The 19,835-nt window shown below is 40.1% G+C and overlaps 1 protein-coding gene across 1 annotated transcript in view; it reads left to right on the forward strand.

The window, feature by feature from the left end:
• The window catches only part of SHISAL2A (shisa like 2A), a 19,641-nt gene extending 1,127 nt beyond the window's left edge, over positions 1 to 18,514 (forward strand). The window contains exons 2-4 of the mRNA XM_063166118.1: positions 6,779 to 6,918; positions 13,168 to 13,245; positions 17,232 to 18,514. Of these exons, the coding sequence (XP_063022188.1) occupies positions 6,779 to 6,918; positions 13,168 to 13,199 (172 nt within the window). The 3' untranslated portion in view covers positions 13,200 to 13,245; positions 17,232 to 18,514. The remainder of the gene's footprint in view (positions 1 to 6,778; positions 6,919 to 13,167; positions 13,246 to 17,231) is intronic.
• Positions 18,515 to 19,835: the final 1,321 nt, after the last annotated feature.

The raw sequence follows: 19,835 nt of genomic DNA on the forward strand, positions 1-19,835 counted from the left end.
TCCAAATTGGACAGCTTTTGGATTATCCTTGAGGCAGATGCTGTGTCACACCGATCGTTTTGGTTCCATCTCATCCATACTGTTTTTCACTCCACAGGGCTGGTGTTGGAGGTGCATAATCTGGAGCTTCATGTCCAAGGTGTGGGTGTGGCAAGGTTCTACAGAGTGGCCAAATGTTGCCTCCGATCTTGGTCTTGCTCTCAGTTCCATTCTGGTGGTGTCCAATGAGTTAATGTCTTTTTATGCCATTCATATTGACTCCATTATTTCAGTGAGCTCTCACTGAAGACTCTAAAACTTTTCTGGTGTTCAGAACTGCCTGTTCTGAGTTTATTGCTATGTAGGCTTGGTTTTGTTCTTTATATGTTACATTATGTACACTGAAACTCATGTATACCACTTCTGACTGCTCACTTAGTTTTCTTGTAGTGTTCCTTGCCCTCAGCATTTGATTGCTTGTAGGGGCTTAGGATCACCAGAAACTCAAATTTCCTTCTTCACCAGGTCATGGATGAAGATCTGAATAAAAATCAGTCTCAGTGACATTTCTTCACACTGAAAAGGGACGACTTAAGCCTTGCACATTGCTCCTTATGCTTTTAAGCAGCCTTAAATTTGTAGCAAAACCTTTCCCTAATCCTATATAAATTCAATCTTTTTAACCCCACTTTCAGTGCAGGGCTTTGTCCAAAGGCTTTTTGAGACACGTAACTCTGTCTGCTGGGTTCCTCTATCCATGTGCCTATTGACACTTCACAGACTCCAGCAGGTTAACAAGGCAGTGTTTTTCCCCTCATCCTAATGCTGATCCTTTCATTAAAGATTTTATGTCAGCAAGCTGCAAGTGCCATCAGCTCCCTGGGGTGGAGCATGGTAACGAGATGATTGGGGGTAGAGGCTTTGTCCCAAAGGACCTGTCCCTCATTTTTGGGGAGAGTGAACTTGGGTATCATAGCCAGGCTCGGATTCAGCACCGTGCAGCCAGACACCCTCAGCACCTCGGCCAGCAGCTCTGCAGTTCCACGTGTGAATTCCCTCAGGGGTCCTGAGTTAATGCTGTCCAGTACTGAGGACTTATTATTTTAATTTATCTGATCTAATATTTAATTTATTATTACATAAAATGTACTTTGTCTGGTGCAAAGAGTGGGTCACTTGTGGGGATCTCCCAGCCATCCACCTCTGTGACAGACACATGATTATTTGGCTTCTCTGATGTGAGACACCTCCAAGTATCCTTTTTTACACTTCTGATGTCAAATACTCTGTTTTAATGCTATATTTTTACATAGCCTTTGAGTGTTTCAATCACAGTAAACCTTCTCAAGATGGCAGAAAAACTGAAGGAATAAGTTAATATTGCATCACAATATCTCATCTGGACGTTGTAGTGAAGACTCTTAAAGCTTGATCGTTTCTAAAACTACCTCCAAGAACTGAATCCCAGGAGAGGCTTTTATTAAATACCTCTCTGAAAGCTCTTCCTTTAAAAAGATTTTGTAGAATCTGAGAAATGACTGCTTAGCCTTCATCTAAGTCAGAAATTTGGGCCCAAACTTTGAAAATTAAGGATTTTTTTTCTTTCTTTCTGCAGTATCCCTAAGCTGCTGAAAGGTCTCATGGAAATTGCCATTAGTGGAGTTTTGGTTGTTAATTTCTGCCATAAATTACTATATTTGTTGTAGAAAATAAGTGAATAAATACAATTTTCCTCTGTAAGCAAAGTTACTGAGTGGTTAGAATTGAATCACTTCTTATAAATCTTTTCAGTACCAAATAGAATAATTTTAGTTATTAACACACTGGAAACATTATAACATTACATAATTTTGGAAACAGTATACATTTTCTCATGACAGTTCAATTAGTAGTTTAAAGAAAACATAAAAATAACATTTTTTTGCCCTCTCAGAATGTTTTGATGATCACTAGACTTACTGATATTGGTTGGTAACAGCCAGATGATAAAATAATCCTTAAAATGCTTCTTTCACCCTTTGAAGACACACTTTTAAGACATGAAACCCTTAACATTTAAAACTAAACAAGAGTTAAGCAAACCAGCCAAGGAAAGTCTGGAGATGGAAGGGGAAGGAGTAGGAAGCTGTGATGGGGGAACTCTTTTAGCTTTTGCTGTACTCCAGGACTTGGGGGTTCTTTTCCTAAATCTTCATTTGCTTGACTCCCCGAGGTATTTGAAAGCAGTGCCTGAGTGCAGCACGAGTGGTTGGTGGGATCTCAGAGCTTCCTTCAGTTTGGTGGCACAGCAGGTGGAATTGCAGGAAACGCTTGCACGTTTCCCTTGTGCTTTTCCTGCTGTGTGAGGGACATGGCCAGGCCTGTTGGCATCCAGCTCAGACTGGAGCAGTTCATGGAGAAGCCAGCAGCCTTGGCAACCCAAATCAATAGTTTCTTGCTGGCCTATGCTCTTCTCTTTTCTTGCCAATTCTCTACTGCCTGTACTATGTTTAGAATTAGACACTGCCCATTCCCTTAGCAACATGGAACCCTCTTTCCCCCTCCCACTTCTGCAAAAACTGCAATATTTGACAACAGCCAAACACCTGCTGAACTGGGAGCTGCTGGACTATCGCAGATAATAGACTATTGAGCAACTCTGACACATTTCACATTTTCTGCAAAATTTATTATATATAATTAATAATGTTATTAATTTCTGTCTTGTAATTTTTTTTTGCTAAATAAAATAATAAAGTTTGGAGGTTTTTTAATCATAGATCTTGAAAGACTTATTTCCTCAAAGAAGAGGGAAAGATGAATTTTGCTGTCTCTTACAGTTGTCAGAAGCCCATGGAACAGGGAAGGCAACATTAGGAAAAGGCAGAATTCATCAGAAGGTTACTCAGCTTTTGAATCCACAGATGCTATAAAACACCAGTGAGCCAAACACTGAGCAGCTCAGCCTCCAGAGCAGTGTGCTGTGCATGCCCATGCAGTTGTCACATCTGCTTTACCTCCCAAGCTGAGTGGAAGGGGAGAAATGCTGAACATGTGGTGTTTGTACTGAACTGCAGCAGTTATGTTCAGTCAGCCTTTTTGTTTCTCTTTGTTCTAAAATAATTTATGCTTATTTTTGTCCCTCTTCTATGAAGTCTTATTCTTATAATGGCCTCTTTCAGTATCAAATAGAATTGTAATATCAATTCCAAAGCTCTATCTTTTAAGTTGCATGTAATAATACATATTTGATTAAAATTCTGTCAAGCCACATATAGGTTTTACTCCAAATGCCTTCTTAATTAATACCTACATGGTGGCCTAATACTGAGGCCAAGCTGTACCAATCTCCAGGCATCTGTTTTGGCTTTCCAAAATAGCAAGTCTTTTGTTTCTCTGTGCCATTCTTCCAGTCTCTGGAGAATATTTATCTGTGTGCTTTGCAAATACTATGAACGACACGTCACTGCAACAATGGCATTGGGAACATTTGATTTACTCGCATCCGGGTGACTCATGAGCTTCCTCTCAGTCTATCAGTGGGCAATTCTGCCTCTGCTCAGCCAATATTGAAATTTTCCCTGGCTTTTGAGGGTGTGGATGGGCTAATGTTATGAACTAAAAATAACTCTAGGGGTGTGATGCTGATTATCCACTGGCAGACAAGTGGATGGACCCACTCAGCAGCTCTCTGGACACAGCCTGGGGATCCCTGGGGAGGTGCTGGCAGAGTGGAGCCTCTGCTGAGTGAAGCCTTTGGCTGTACTGCAAGCCTGGATGTGGCACCCAGTGTAACAGCAGTGAAATGTGTGGTATGGCTCTATCTTTATGTGGAAAATAACTTGGGAGAGTTCTGTTTGGATCTCCTACCAAATGCAATATTGCTCATGTCAGGCCTTTACTGCCATCTTTATGCAAGGTATTTGCTGTGGGATTGAGTGGGTTGTTAATGCTGGAGGTTTTGCTCACTAATGAGGCCACAGCTGATGACAAGAGGGACTTTTTAGTTTGCTTGTTTGGTGTCTCTGCTGTCAGACTGATCTCGGAGACACACCCTGAGACCACAGACTGCTACCATGTGACTGCTGGGTGGCCTTCACACCCTGCTTAAGGTAAAGAATGGAAGGTGGCAAAATGCTTTTAGCAAGGACTTTTTAAAGCAAAATGCTTTTAGCAAGGACTCTTTAAAGATATGCAGCACCATAGTAATTGCTGTAGAATCTAGAGCACATGCTGTAAGATTGTCTTTATTTTCAGGAGTGTAATTGTTAAAGTGGTCAGTGATCACAGTTATTTGGTGTTTTGTTTCTAATAACAGCTTTAATATGTAAAGAATGAAAGAAAATATTGTATTCTGTTTAAGAAATGTCAGTATTCAGAGCTGTGGAAGAGATATTAAATTTCTCTGAATTAGATTAATTAAGAAACAACCCTCCATCCCCAAACTTTAACCAAAATTAATCTTACAGAACTTAATTATACCTTCTCTGTGGGTTGAGAGCTTCAGCAGTTTGAGAACAATCTGGTAGCAAAACACTGTGTGTTTAAAAAGAGTAAGTACACATTGTCCTGATTCCTGATTCATTCAGGAAGTGGAATCAGAGTAGCTGTTTGGTTTTGTGATGCTGGTGAGATCTTCTCATCTTGCTGCTGGGGCATGATAAACATTTCTTGTAGCACATAACCTATGGTGAGTCTTTGACCTGGAGAGTTCCTCAGGCTTTTCTTGCCTTTTCCTTGTGTAACTCCCAAAGCATCTTACTCAAGCTGTGTAGTGATACTGAAAATTCCTTGTGCTCTGCAATACACAACTGTATTGTCCATGTCATCTTCTACAACTGCATGGAGGAGAGCTACAGCCAAGAAGGAACAGATGTCTGAATAGAAAAATGTATAATCATTAATATGTCTTTGATCTATTTGGCTTTAGGGCAGCTGACTCTGCTTAATGTTTGGATAATGGTGAGCAACCTCCTTAGTCCTGCACTATGGGCTGGAATTTAAATGGAATCTTACAATAAAGCTTGTACTGTCAACAAAAAAGCACAAATAACTATTTCTGAAGAGCCTTGGTTGTATCATGTGATTCTATGGCTATTCAGCCTTCTGTAATATGTATTTCTTCTATTTTGTTTATTTGGGTCAAGGTGTTCCAAGTGAAAGTGCAAAATAAGGCCAGAACCCAGGTGAGATCTCTGAGTGTAGGTCATATTCAGATTCCATAGTAAGCAGAATATTGCTTGCCTGCAAATTTTGTTTGAGCCAAAAAACAGTTAGGAAAAATTTGCTTAATATGTACATATATGCACAAACACATCAGGACATCCTATTTAATGCAGATGATAAATACCATGAAAAATCTTCAGAAGAGTAAAGCTGTTCTTTGCAGAACCATTTTGCTGATAATAAATTATTTTTGCTGTGCATGGAGCTAAATGTTGCCCAAACTTCATTACTGAATCTGACCAGTAACTACTTAAGACCTCATGTGAAAGTCATAGCAATATCTGCTGTTCTCATCCTGCTGATTTTAAGAATTTCTCCTGTGGACATATCTGTGTGCTGCTGCTGTGGGAGCTTGTAGAAAAGCTTTGCAGTATCTTGAATGTAAAATTCATAAAAACATCCCAAGGCACAATTCTTCTCATCTTCCTGCAAGGCCACAGTAGAGTTCACTTCTCCCTGATGGCAGTGATATATAAAGGCATTTTTATGACTAGAGGATGGAGCTTGTAGAACTCAAGACATTCATCTCTCTTCTGTCCTTTTGACGTCTGTCAAAATTGTAAATATACCAGAGCAGTAATATAAGGATTCTCAGTCCTCAGACTCCTCATCTGTGACCAAAAAGCTGCTGTTTAATTTCACCAGAAGTCAGGAACTTTGTCATGGGTTGTGGAATAGAGGACTGGAACATGGAAGGCATCAAATGGCCCAGGAGAGTGTAGGAAATGATAGCTAGACTGTATTATATGCGTCCTTTATTTCATCATGAGAATTTTATGCTAGGAAAAGAATTGAAAATAAGGGTTGGAAATCAGGAGAGATTTCAATATATACATATACTGTCTCACTGTGTGCCTATGGGAAATGTATAAAGTAGCTTTTATTCTGTAGGATAGCACCTTGATAAAATCTGTGTTACAGTACTGTATGTTTGGCCTCCAGAGTAATTAATTCCTACTTCTTTGCTGCCTTTGATATTGTGAGTAAATTAATTCAGCTTTAGTTTTCCTTTTACTGTGACAAAGATCATGAGAGAATTTCTCCAGTCTTGATTGGAGATTTATTTCATTAATGCAAAGGCAGAACAGCAATCACAGTACTCCACCCTGCTCTGCAGAGCTGCTAACAGAACTGAGTAACATAGATTGCATGGTTTTTTATACTACACAAATGGCATTTCAGACTGAAAATACAGCTTTAATAGTCATGTTGTTTGAGCTGCCTGGAACCCTGGAATCCTTCCCTGTGTGTGTGCACTGAAGAACTTTTCGATCTCACTGATATCAGTTACTGTATGAAGTTATTTCTGATTTTCATAAATACACTTTAAGTCAGACTCAGGAGTAATATGCATGAAATGTCACTGAGGGCCAGATGTTCAACTGCTGTGTAATGACATTGACCCTTCTGAGGGCAGTGAAATAACTGCAGTTTATGCAATTGAAGCATTGAGCTCTAAACTTTGATTTACAGTAAAATACAGAGTTACTCCCGTGCCTGAGTACAAGCAAACTCCAGACTTCATCTTGACCAATGTTTTAATGGGTCCTCCAGGCTGTTTGTACACTTAATTATTTTTGTTTTTCTCTCTTAGTGTTGGAGCACTCGTGGGCCTGTCAATAGCAGCAGTGGTCCTGTTTGCTTTTATCATCACTGTGTGTGTTCTCTGTTACCTGTTTATCAGCACCAAGCCACGCAGCAAACTCGATACTGGTTTGAGCTTACAGACAGCAGGTAAGACCATTGTTATTGATGTGCATTATCACCTGCAGAGGAAAAGCCTTACTCTGTCTTTAAATGGATGTGGAGGAATCCAACAGTGTGTGTTTTCTTTCTGAAGGGAATGTCAAGATGTAATCAAGCTGTCCTGCTGTATGCCTGCTCTGTGAAATCTGTACCAAATTCAAAACATTTAGCACGAGCTTAGTATATTTATTTAGTAGTAGGAAAAGTGTAGAAGTTTGCAATACTAGGTGAGGGTAAATTAGCCCCTTTATCAGGAAGAGACTTATTGATTTAGTTGCTCTGGATTTCCTGTCAAGAGTACATGAACATAGTAGTGATTCATTCTAGGAATAAGAATCTCAGGAGAGAATTTAAGTGTATTTTCTTGTGACAGAGAGAGGTCATTCTTTTTTTTTTTTTTTTTTTTCCCTTTCTTCCTGACATAGGATCTAGACTATGAAGTCTAAAACTCTTTGTTTCATTAGCAGTAGTCCATGCCTTTGTGCCCAGACTGTGTTGGCAGATGCCTGCAGGAACAGTGCCTGTAGTCTGCACTAACCCACTCACATGGGAAAACTGCTGCTGCTGCTGCTCCAGTTCACTACATTAGTGAAACCTCCCTTGGCAAGAAGGAGTGTGATAAGTTTCACCCTTTGTCTTGGACGTCCTAAATATTTAAATGAACTGCTTCAGCAATTCAACCAGTAAAGTTGTAGGAAATAAAAGGAATGTTGTACTTATGTAGGCATTGGAAATTCAACAAATTCTCGGAATAAAGTCCCCTCAGCTCAAGTTTTCTCTTTACTTGTTACTTTAAAATGCTTCTACACCTGCATGGCAGTAAATGACCAATGAGTTACTGTAATTACAGCTCATTATAGAGCAGTAAACCCCCTCCTGAGTGTCTAGTTAGCACAGTCCACTTCATATCAAGCTTCCTATGTGTAATTTTCTTCTCCAGGGAATGCAGGCTTTGGTTTAAAAGTGGTTCATAGAGCTGTCAGAACTGCAAAGCCTTCCTTTGTAGCTGTGTGAGGTGAGCAAGCTGCTGAAGTCACACATTCAGCAAACTGCTACTAATCTACAAATTGAAAACTTCACACTTATCCTGGAGAGAGAGTGGAATTAAGACCTGCTAGCTAGAACAGCCTAAATAAACTCTTGGGTGGGATGAACAAAATGCTCTAGTGCTCCTCTACAAGATGGTTGTGTCTTAATTATAAACAGGCATTATGTTTTGAACATGTTGCCGTTCAATTTCTTCCCTCAGGTTTTCCTGCTACAGCAGCAGCTCTTCATCCACTGCCAGGACAGCAGTTCTGTATTCCTCATGCCTTTTATTTTTGTGCCAGACATGTTTGGCAGGTGAGGAGCTGGGAAGGAGGCAGGTGCTACTGCACCCCTGCTGCCAAGCAATTCCATCTTTCTGTAGGGACTGGAACCCTGCTGCAATCCCACATCCTGCTTGGGTGGCAAAGGCTGTTCCTCCCTTTCTAGGATGAGGTGAACAGCATCCCACTGATGACCCAGCATTCATGTAGGCATTCCAAGCCACAATTCCAAACCCTATGAAGCTGGGAAACTAAGGATCTTTGCTTTTTCCCAGCCATCTTCTGCGTGGTTTGGAGCTTTGCTTGGAGAAATTCCTTTGTATTTAAACATGGTTTTGACTGCTCTCATCTTGTGATTTTTGCTTTTATTATTCTGCTTCTTTGGCTGCTTCAAATGAAAATTATTTCACATCCAAATTCTCATAGCTTTGGCTGTTGGTGAGGTGGGTTGCTGGAAATTGAAAGCCAGTTGCTTTGCCAAGGTTGAGAGATCTTTGGAAATGTTTTAGGATTTCACTGACAAGCCTAAGTGCTTGCCTTCATCATTCTTGGGTTTCTTTTGCATGGAAGTCATGCAAGGGCTGAGTGTCTGACAAGATGGCTGGTTAGCTGCTTGCAGCCCTGGAGAAAATAAAAACAGCCTCTCTCCTCATCTTTCAGTTCTTCTGAGAGTGCAGGATAACTGTACATAAGCAATAAAAACAAATTAAAAACTTAAAACAGTTTTTAGATGCTTCAGAAAGCTGCAGGCCTGAGGGCTGTGAGTTTTAAGTATGAACTCAATTCAACACAGCTTTTTCTGAACTAGCATAATTTTGCCTTTAGATGAAGGCTGTGTCACACTTTAGTTGTTGTGCAACATCTGGATCCCTGGAGCACCCAGAGAGCACTCATTTTTGAAAGCAGTATTTTTTATTATATTCAATTTCACCCATAATACAACAGCTCAGTTGGAGTTTCATATCTCATTAAACAAACAATTGGTTATTTTATGCCTTTCCCTATCTCACATAATAGCAAAAATTGGTCATTGTTCTTGGGCTCATCCAAGATCTCCAAAATACAGAAGTGGAGTGGTTGAATTTTTACAGAAATAATATCCAGATCAATGATAAATCTAACAATAAACGGAATATGAAGCCCTTTATTAAAGTTTCTGATTCTACAAAAGGCATATCAACTGGAATTTGCCTCTGTTTGTCCTTAAACAAATGGTCTTCCATAGCATCAGCACAGATCTTCCATAGCATCAGCACAGATCTTCCACTGTATCAGCACTGAGTGTTAGAGATTGGGTTCTTGAGTTAGCTAAGGATGTTTTAGCCCTAACAAAAATTTACATTTTAATCTGAGCATTGAATTTGAGGAAGAATGAGCTCAGCCACTAGAATAGACAAGGAAGAACTACTTAAATGTCACTGGAGTTTGACATTTCTGTTTGTAGAGTGCAGAGTTGATCCATAATATGCAAGACAGTATGTGCAGGCAAACACATATAAATGAAGATCCTGCATTTCAGTTGCTTGTTAAGCTTTTTCCAAGAGAAAATATTTTTCATTGAACTCATTGTAGATGTTTTTGTTTCTCCCATATGAAGGCTGGGGATGTATAATAGTGGTAAAAGAAGACTGGAAGAAATCCAAGCCCTGAATATGCAAACATGATGTATTTATTCAAGGTGAAAGAGAATTTGGTCATGTTCTTTGTTCTTCTTTTAACAAAAAAAACTTCTTTTTTTTTGCCAAAGATTTTCCCCCTTCAAAATGTGGGAAGCTAGAAGTCACAGGATTTTAAGTGTTTTGTTAAGGCTGAATGAATAATGCTGGAACATCCCCAGAGTGCAAGATAAGGAGGACTGAGTAAATATTGCACAATTGTCAGGATGGGAGTGGTAAACAGGCAGAAAAGGGGAAATCCAACACACCTTGGCTCTGAGAAAGGTGCACATACCCTTGACCAGGCAGCTGATGGGAGAGGAGTGATCATCTCTGCTGGCCCCTGAGAATGGGCTTTGCCATCAGAGATAGAAAAGGTGGAGAGAGTCTCTCCACCTTGCTGACCCAAACAGTTTTTAATCACATTTTCTGAGTTGCCCTGGTATTTCTGCCAGGTCTGGAAAGACCTTTGAGATAAAGTGTTCCATGCCACTGCAAAGCATGAATAGCAAATTACATTTTATGATGGTAACTAATACTTCTCCCTTAAAATTTAGCACAGGAAAACCTCTGTAAATGTGTTCAGAGTCAGACAGAGACCTTTGGGTTGGAGTGTGAAAGAACTGTGGCCTTGTAAATTAATCATAAGTGCTAGGGAAGATGTGCTTTAATAGAAGTTATTAATTCCTTGCTCTTGCAAAGCAGTGACATCACAATATGCAAAAGTTCATGGTTTCATTTCATAACAAGGAAAAAACCAGCTTGAAAAACAGCCAGATGACTCTTTTGTCCCTATTTCTGTCCTTAATCAAAGATTCCTCATGGGCAGTTATTCACATATATTAAATATTCAGGTATTTTGATGAAAAAGCACCAAACTCTCACACATTGTTTTTCTTAGCTCAGTACAATTATCTGACTATTGGTTGTGCAAGCAGATGGCTGCTGTCTGAATTCAGATGCACTGCTTGGCTTTTGGAGTGTACACCCATAATTTTGCCTTCTAGGTTTGGGAGTAATTTCAACTGTATGGTGTTCTTGTAGCTGGCTTTAAATTTCCCCTGTTAGGCTACTTTTATCTTTAACATCTACCTCAGATTTTTGTATGGAGAAAAATCAGCCAAATGGACTCAACTGTTGAAAAAAAAACCACTTTTTTTTTTTTCTTCTTTTTAGGAAAGGAAGAAAATTTCCATTTTAAAGCTGGGAATTCAAATTTAATGGAAGGGTGCATCACTAGAACAGATTTAATTTTGAAATGTCTTTATTGGACTCCTTAGCTTTTAAATTTCCCAGACTTTCTTGTAGCAGCAAGATTTTTGCAGCTCATTAGGAAGGATGTTTTTTACTACAAATATACCCATAGCTGCTGTAGGCTTCAAAAATAAAGTGTCTTCCTCTGTAACTGATAAGAATTTTTTTTTCTTCTTTTTGGGTTTGTTTTTTTTCCCAGCTGAAAAAACTCAGTTGTTTTCAACTAAGATCTTAGCTTAAATGCTATTGTGCAGATTTTTTAAAATGCTAAACTACCATATCCTGTTTTTGTATTTTTGAAACCAAATTGCAGTTTTTTCAAATAAAATAAAACAAAATAAAATAAAATGCAGCTTTCAAAATAACTCAATAACAAATAATTCCCCTTTCCCAATCTGCTTGGCTTCAGGTTCTTAATTAAAAGAAGAATTAAATTAAATTAAATTAAAATTAAATTAAAATATGAGCATTCTCAGCTTTTCATCCCTTTTTGGATATAGGGAATCTGTTTTTCAATCCCTTCCCCACACACTGGCTTGAGAAAAGTACCCTGCCCAGTTAAGTTTATCTTTTCTGTCTCTTTGTGTTGGCCCACACTTGGGAAAATGGAAAATGAGGTCAAAGACAGTGTTGAACTAAAGGGTAATGGGAAATCCAGGGAGGCCTGGGAGGAAGATTGATGAGCTCCACAAGGAGAATCAGATGACAGGATAAAGCAGAGAGAGCCTTTGGAGCTGGCAGATAAAGGAGGAAACTTCAAGGAGCTGAATGCTCCTGGGAGCTTTGGGAAGAGGGATGGGACTGATGGGAGCAACAGAGCAGGGAGGCAGCGATGCTGCAGGGGATGGAGAAGGTCCTGGGGGCCAGCAAGTGGAGCAGTGGCTGGGGTGGGCTGGGGAGCAGATGGTGCTGGGGGAGAGAGATGGACAGGGAGCCTGGCAGAGGGGGAATCATGGACAGGGTTGAGATTTAGGGCAGAGAAATGGGAGGAGAGACTCCAAATTTGACTTGTTATTCATGGATGTGGGCACTATTATGGGAAGGACAGTAGCAGAAAATAAGGACTGGAAACAGAATGAGAATAGTGGGAAGGGAATGAAAGAACAAATATCAGGTAAGAAAGAAAATAAAAATGAGTATATTTAGGGAAGTCTTTTCTTTTAAAGTTTTGTTTTCTCAGCTGCCAGCAGGGATCAGTGAAAACTGGCAGAGTATCTCTCTCCTCCCTTCCTGAAGTGATCCACTGCAGGCTGCCTTTGCTTTGGTTACTCTGCTCAGATGGGCAAACTCAAGTTATCTGCACTGAATCAAAAGATTCCTGCCCTTCTGCTCCAAGTGTCTGTATCAGTTAGCTGGTGGAATTTTAACTATTACTTACATTAACCTATGAAGTTGTGCTCTGAAAAACAATATTCAAATGCTACTAAGCTTCAAAACCAAACACTCAGAAGATAGGAGATGCCAGAACTAAAGATTTGGTGGGAAATTGGTAAAATGCTTAACTAAAAAGAGTTTTATCTGCTCCTCTCATCACGTTAATCTTTCTATAAAACTTGGGTAACACTTGCAAAGAAATACTGTGAGCCTCCCTACACACACTCAGAGCTTTGGGGTCACTGGATGAAGGTGGCTGAAAGCAGCAGTGACTGATTATGTTTGGAGAGGGATGAAAGTTTGAGATTCCTGATCTGCTTTCTTGAATATGGGAAATTTTTAATGCAATTTCTTTCAGGAGACTTTCTGATTTCCTGCTACATGCCCAACTCATATCATAGTGCTGCTTCCTTAAACTGCTCTTCACTTTGATGTTTATTCCTTTTTAACACAAGTTAATAATTGCAGCCTCCCTGAGGCCCAGGAATGCAAAGTGGAATGGATTTGATCTGTCTCATCTAAAAATTGTAGAAGATTCCAGGAACTGTGGTTTTTCTAGTGCAGTGGGCATATTTATGTATTACTACTTGCAACTGATGGAAGAATAATGCTCTTAATTCTTCTAAAATGCCTTTGTTTTACAGACAGTGAGGCCAGAGGGAGTTCAATATGTTAAAGACAGAGGCACTGAATGGATTCTACCAATGTTATGAAGAAAAGAGGTATCTTGAGAACATTTATCTTATTCTGTTGTATACTCTCTACTCTGTTTTACATGGATTTTATAATATTATTCTTTATGTGGGTTTTTAACTTTTTGAAAAGCACTAGCAAACTGTCTCTGGCTGATTTATTTATACACTGCCCTGATGCTGTCCTTGCACAGGGATGTGTCTGCAGAGACTTGGACAGAGTCCTTCCCCAGACAAATCTCTTCCAGATTTACTGGCACTGAATACTCCATCATGGTTATGTGCCAGACAAGATTATATTCCCTTATGCTTTATTGTCCTTTCCCTGAGCTGGCCTGGGTGCACCAGAGCTTACTGAGGAGGCAGACACTGTAACTTATTCAAAAGAATTTCTTTAGTGATGAATTGCCAGCAAGGCTCCTGTGTGATGAAGGGTGAAAGCAGTGAAGTTCTGTGGAGCAGCTTAGTCTTCCATTTCTTCCTGGGGATGCAGGAATCAGTGCCAGGTAAATTTTGCTACAGAACTGGAGAGGGTTATCTCCAGTTGATTTTTATGCTGAAATAATGTGTAAAGGTCAAACTGCCTATGGCACAGACCATGCAGAATAGTGTTTAAAATGTACCCCAGTACAGATGAATTGTACTTCAGACTTAAGAGGACTTTATAAATAATGCAAAGGACTTCAGATGGCATGAAACATGCATTTTACTTTCTGCAGGGGGTGAAAGCTCATGGCTTAACAGCCACAGAATGTGAGAATAGCTGCAGATCACCAATGTCTAGCACAAGAAAAATAAGTGGTCCTGTTTGCTCAGCAGTTGCTTTCAGATGAGCAGGAAAGTAAATGAGTCAAGGCTTCCCTGTTTCACTTGTACCCTTAAAAAAAAGCCACACTGTGCATCCCAAGTGCACATGCACCTTTCTCAGAGCTCTTTATCAGCATAACAAGTTGATTTTGGCTCCTCATTCTTATAAAAAGACTGAAGTGTAACAAAACTAATTTCAAAACTCCTAACCACCTCCACACATTTTTTTTTTCTGCTGTTGCAAATGAAATGGCTTGTGGGAGAAAAATGCCAAGGAAAGACTAAAATGGATCCTGCAGTCAGAAAGCCGTCTGTAGTGAGAAAATCCAAAAATATCCCAGGCAGGCACCAAGTACTGAGATGAGCTGAGCTCTGTGAATGTGGCATTGCTTTTTGAAGGCCAGGAGCCTCTCGTTTCCTCATGCTTCTCTTTGCCTGCTTTTCTGTCATGGTAGAGGGGCTGATGTTTATAAGGTGCCTGCTAGCACCCTATAGAGATTGGGAGAGACTTGAGAGAGAGCTGCAAAGGACTTGAGTAGGGTTGGAATGCATGCATTATATAAAGACCAAAATAATCTGGAAGTTTTTTTGTGGGTGAAACACCCAACTTTTTTTTTTTTTTTTGCCAAAATGAGGCTGCATTGTAGTGAAGACTGAAAATATTTGAGATCTCATTTGGAGCTAAATCCAGGAAAAGTATGTCCTTAGCCTGTGAGCCTTTTTCCTTCCTGATTCAGAATGGAAAAGGAGGAGTTCAGATCTTTTCTGAACTTCAACACATAATATGGCTAAGGGTGGATAGAAATTCCAGGTCTCTCGTTGTTTTTTGTCTCCTGCTTTTCACATGTGCTTTCTGCAGATTTCATACCCACACCTGTCATGGAGAGCCACTTCACAGTGCAGCATTAAGCCAGAGAGTCCATCAGTGCTTACAGATTTCTCCTGCTGGGAGAAAGCTAAAGGTGCCAATTAGATTTCCTTTAGCAGGCATATTTCTTCTGCCAAATTCACTGAGTTTTAATTAGGAACAGGACCCCTTGTGCCTGGTGTAGTTCAGCATACAATTCAGGCTTGTTTGCTTGCTCTTTTCCAGCAAAAGGGCAAACACAGCTCTTAGCTTTACAAAGGGAAAGGAGAGGAGCTAGGCAGATGAAGGCATTGCTTCTAACTTAGAGTGATAATACATTAAATGATTAAATAGTTGAGCTATGCGCAAGAAAAAGCTGACACAGATTTAGTGAAGACAGATCACGACAAATCAATCTAATTTCTCTCTTTGTCAAGGTAATTTTCCCTATCAGGTGAGTGGGAACAAGTGTCTGTGATTACAGATCATTATGAAAATGCAGTCAAAGGGAAATTTTCAGTGACTCATTCTCAATTCTCAATTTTTGGAGGGAAGAAGGATATCTTGGGAAGTGTCTGGCACATTATCCCAGACAAGTAGTAAGAGCTTGGCTGAAGAACTAAAGAGCACATGAATAAAATTTTTGAATGACACCACCCTGAGAAGGGTTGCAAGACTCTGGGGCTAAAACTACCTTTCAGAATTATCTGTGCCCTTGAGAAATGTTCCTAAATAAAAAGTGAAACAGAATGAAAATCAAGATACTGTAGTTAAAAAGGAGAAACCAAGTCCTCAAGTATAATTAAAGAAGCTGACTAAATAGTAAAGAAATGCTTCGTAATATCCAGTGTAAACCTCCCCTGGTGCAGCTTTGAACCTTTCACTGGAAACCAGGGAGAAGAGATCAGAGAATCACAGCATGGTTTGGGCTGAAAGGGACCTTCAGGATTATCTAGTTCCAATCCTGCTCTCATGGGCAGGGACACCTTCCAGTAGACCAGGTTGCTCAGAGCCTTGAACATTTCCAGGAATGGGGCATCCACAGCTTCTCTGGGCAACCTGTGCCAGGGCCACCATTCTCTGCACAATCCCTCCTCAGGGAGCTGGACAGAGCAGTGAGGTCACCCCTCAGCCTCCTTGTCCCTGAACTAGACAAGCCCAAGGCACTGCTCATGGGACACTCCTTCCACCTGTCCTTCCAGCCCTTTCTGCAGCTTTGATGGTCTCTTCTGGACGTTTTCCAGTACCTTAACATCCTTCTTAAATTGTGGAACCCAGAACCACACTCTGCATTCACAGTGAGCTGCAGCAAGGCTCAGTACAGCAGGATAACCCTCTCTTGTGAGCAGCTGGTTGGTTATTGGTGTCTGACACACCCCAGGGTGGGGTTTGCCTCCTCAGCTGCCAGGGCACGCTGCTGTTAGCCAGATGGCAGTGCTGGGGAGGTGTACAAATCTAACTTTACAGGTATGTCTCAGCTTTTCATTTAAGTTCATCAGGAATGTGTAACCATCCTCAGGGTCTTCAGCAGAAAATAACCTAGAATCTACAAAAAGTCTAACTGATAACTCAGATGAGCATCATTCCTCTCAGTGAGCCAGTACTGATGTTCTTTGCTGGTTAGGATGCTCTTGCTGATGCCAGTTGCCATCTGCCTCGAGCCCAAGATTTCAGAACTTCCGTCAGTAGCTGAGTTAGCTGAAATTGTCCAGCCAGACTTCAGTGCATGTCCATTTTTTGCATATCCAGACAAGCATTTGCTTCTTAATCCATCTGTACCAACAACTGTTGTGTTTTACATCAGAATCAATCCTGCTTTAATGAGCAGTAGAGCAATAGAGCAATTTATTTGTATAGAAATTCCTCAGGTGTCATTTGGAATATATTCTGGTGCCTTTCAGGGTTAAAGGCACACATTGAGAGTATGTCTATCATGAAAAAGAAATTAAATGCATGGTTTGATGTAGATTTTACTGGTGCATTTTCCAAGAGGCACTGCATAGAAATGTTAGGTGAATGACTGTCTTTATCTACAAAACGTTTTTTGTTTTGTTTCAGCACCATTGTGTGTGGGCCTTTTTCACATGCAAGGGGAAGTTCTCACTTGCCCAACACAGCAGCAGCAGAGCTGCCCATCCACAAACACCCCCAGAGGAGGCACTTAGTGTTTCATAGCTCTGGTAATGCACTTTAGGGGTGCTGTTCCTCACCTAATAAAGGTTAGGAATACAATGAGATACTTGGAAAGAAGTATCTGTGCCAGTGAAATGGATTGAGCTGTGTGGTTTGTTCTGGATTCTTTTGTAGGGGAAAATTCATCCCTTTTTCAGTCTAACTCATAACTGTTACTGGTATTTTCCAGATACACAGCTGCATCCATGACAAAGCCCCCGCCAAAACAAGCTGTTGCAAGAGCCAAGTGACTTCAAGGCACTTCCTAAGGCACAAGGATGGACTGTGACTGTAAGCCACGAGAACCTGACTCACTCTTCCAGAGGTGTTTCCTGGCTCTTACAACCCCTGTTGATAGCCAGGGCCAATCTGAAGCTGTGCCAGGCTGTTTGTGTATGGTTGCTACACTGAGAAGTTGTGTGTTTTGATTTGCACATGTCAGCTACTGCTGTTCAGTCATTTCCATGCAAGTTGTCTCTACCCTGTGCAATTCCAGTGAGATAACACAGTTGTTAAGCAGAGCAGAATTTGGCACACCATGTTCACCAAGCTTTATTTTAAGCTTTCCCCATGTGCCATCTCAGTGTGGTGTCTTCATCTCATGAACAAGGTTGTCTTTAGCCAAATGTGACTGTTCAGTGCACAAACCAATGTAAATGTAGTACCTCAATAAAATCTGACATTTGCGTTGTATTTTTCTTAATTAATCATTTCCCTTCATTTTTGTTTCCTCAGAAGATTCTTGTGAATCTTGAGATTATTTTGAAGAATTTTCTAACAAAAGGTGAAGTTAATAAAGAATAAATTTTTGTAGGGGAGCTAAGATTTAAGCTGTTTTCACTGGCATTGGTATACACTGAAATGAATTGAAGTAAACATCCACAATTGTTTTGCAGATTCTTCATCTAAACATGTTGGAATATTTCTTGGGAAGCAAACTAAAATTTTCCAGTAGTATTTCAGTTTGGAGCACTAATTTGTGAAGTGTTGAACTTCCTTCAGGTAATCAAAGAGCTCTAATTGCACATTTTATTTCTCCAGAAGTCCTAGGAGCAACCAACACAATCTTAACTGTCATATTTGAGTTGTCAGTTCTTTCAAGCTTTCAGTCTTGAAATCATGAACATTAGTGATAATGATTTCTTTTCATCTTGTGAGGGTTTTTTTAAGGTGAGTGATCAAAAGAATTTGAAAACTGTTTAACCATGCTGTTGATATGAAGGCAGCAGACATTATAACTTCCATTTGCAGATCAGGCCTAAAATATTTACCTACCATGTCAATTTTGTCTGTTGTTATACTTCAACTTGTTAAGTCAGAATCCTTGTCTACTGTTTGGGAGTGACATCTTTTTGTGTGATAGTGCTTGAAATTTAAACTCTGTAGCTGTCTGGTACTGTGCATCAAAACCCCAAAGTGCTTCTGATCTCATCTGCTCTTGTGTGAAATAATACACCAGTGCCTGCCATTGAAGCAGAGAATGTGGTGTGTGTTCTTCCAATAGCTGTCCATATGTAATATCTCATTAAACTGCTCTTTGCCACTATGGACTGGGAGAAAATTGAAACCACATTGGATGCATAAAGAAAATGTTTTTAGAACAACAGGACAGAAACCTGATCTTCCAGCCTCATAACTTTCTAGACTGGGACTGTCAAAGAGCAGAAGGGAAAGGATTTATGAGTTTTGCCATCTGGTTTCCTTGGAGGATGCCAGCCATGAGATAAACATTCTGGAAGCATATGCTTCATTTTGAACCACCAATAAAAGATTTATGGAAGATGAAAAAAAATATTTAGGTTATTTTAACTTCATTCAAATTTGAGTCAGCACTTCTTTAATTTTTAAATTCTAAAGATACTTAAAAGTAACAAGATAGATATTTTGAATGTTGCAAGATCAAAATATCTTTGATTTTTGTCTCTTGGGCAATTTCAAAATCTTTGATTCCTCAAGTAACAAGGTTATTTTCCCCTCAGATACTGGACCATTTATTCATTTTGAGTCTCTTACGGCACCAAAGTAACAGAATTAAAAGTAAAAAACAAAATGCAAAAAGAATGGTTCCAGTTCTTTGGTTATGCCCAATATCTGTTTTTGTTTTCTGTCACTGTGCTTAGGAAAACCCATTCCTTTGCCCTTTTAGCTAGTTGTTTTGTAATTGAGGGTTTCTAAATGTCACCAAAAAGTACCTCCCACACAGGTTTGATTAGGGAATCAGCACACTGCCCAGAACAGCTTTCAAATGTAATGTGCAGTCACAACAAGGGCGACTCCCTGTGCTTAATAGGCATAATAAGCCTTAATGCACTTGTTAGACATAGCCCTAATTTTTGCCCTGGGAACATTTTAAGCTTAAATTGCTTAAATTACCACATAAAGCAAATTCAGGGCTGTTGTGCCATCAGCCATACAGAAGCCACTAAATCTCACAGGAGTTGCTGTGAGCATTTTTTATTGTTTTTTAAAGTTGAGGAGTTTTTCTAATCATAGGGCCAAAATAAAAGTTGGGTGAAACAGGCCTCTCGGGCTGTGGGATGTAGAAAGTGTGTTTGTGTCTGTGCACTCACAGATACCAACAAAGCAGCACGAGCAGCAGCCCCTGATGAATTTCCTGGTCCCAACCAGGCTGGCTGATCCCCACTGGCAGTTCTGGGCCTGGCTGCTTCTTCCTGTGGAGTCACCCTGGCAGAAGTGGCAGCTCACTGCAAAGTGAGCAACTTCTGTCATCCTGCCATTCTCTGATACTGCAATATTGATAACTGCCTGTTCACTTGTGTTACTTAATCTGACT

The sequence above is a fragment of the Melospiza melodia genome, chromosome 11, assembly GCF_035770615.1.
Source record: "Melospiza melodia melodia isolate bMelMel2 chromosome 11, bMelMel2.pri, whole genome shotgun sequence".
Lineage (NCBI taxonomy): Eukaryota > Metazoa > Chordata > Aves > Passeriformes > Passerellidae > Melospiza > Melospiza melodia.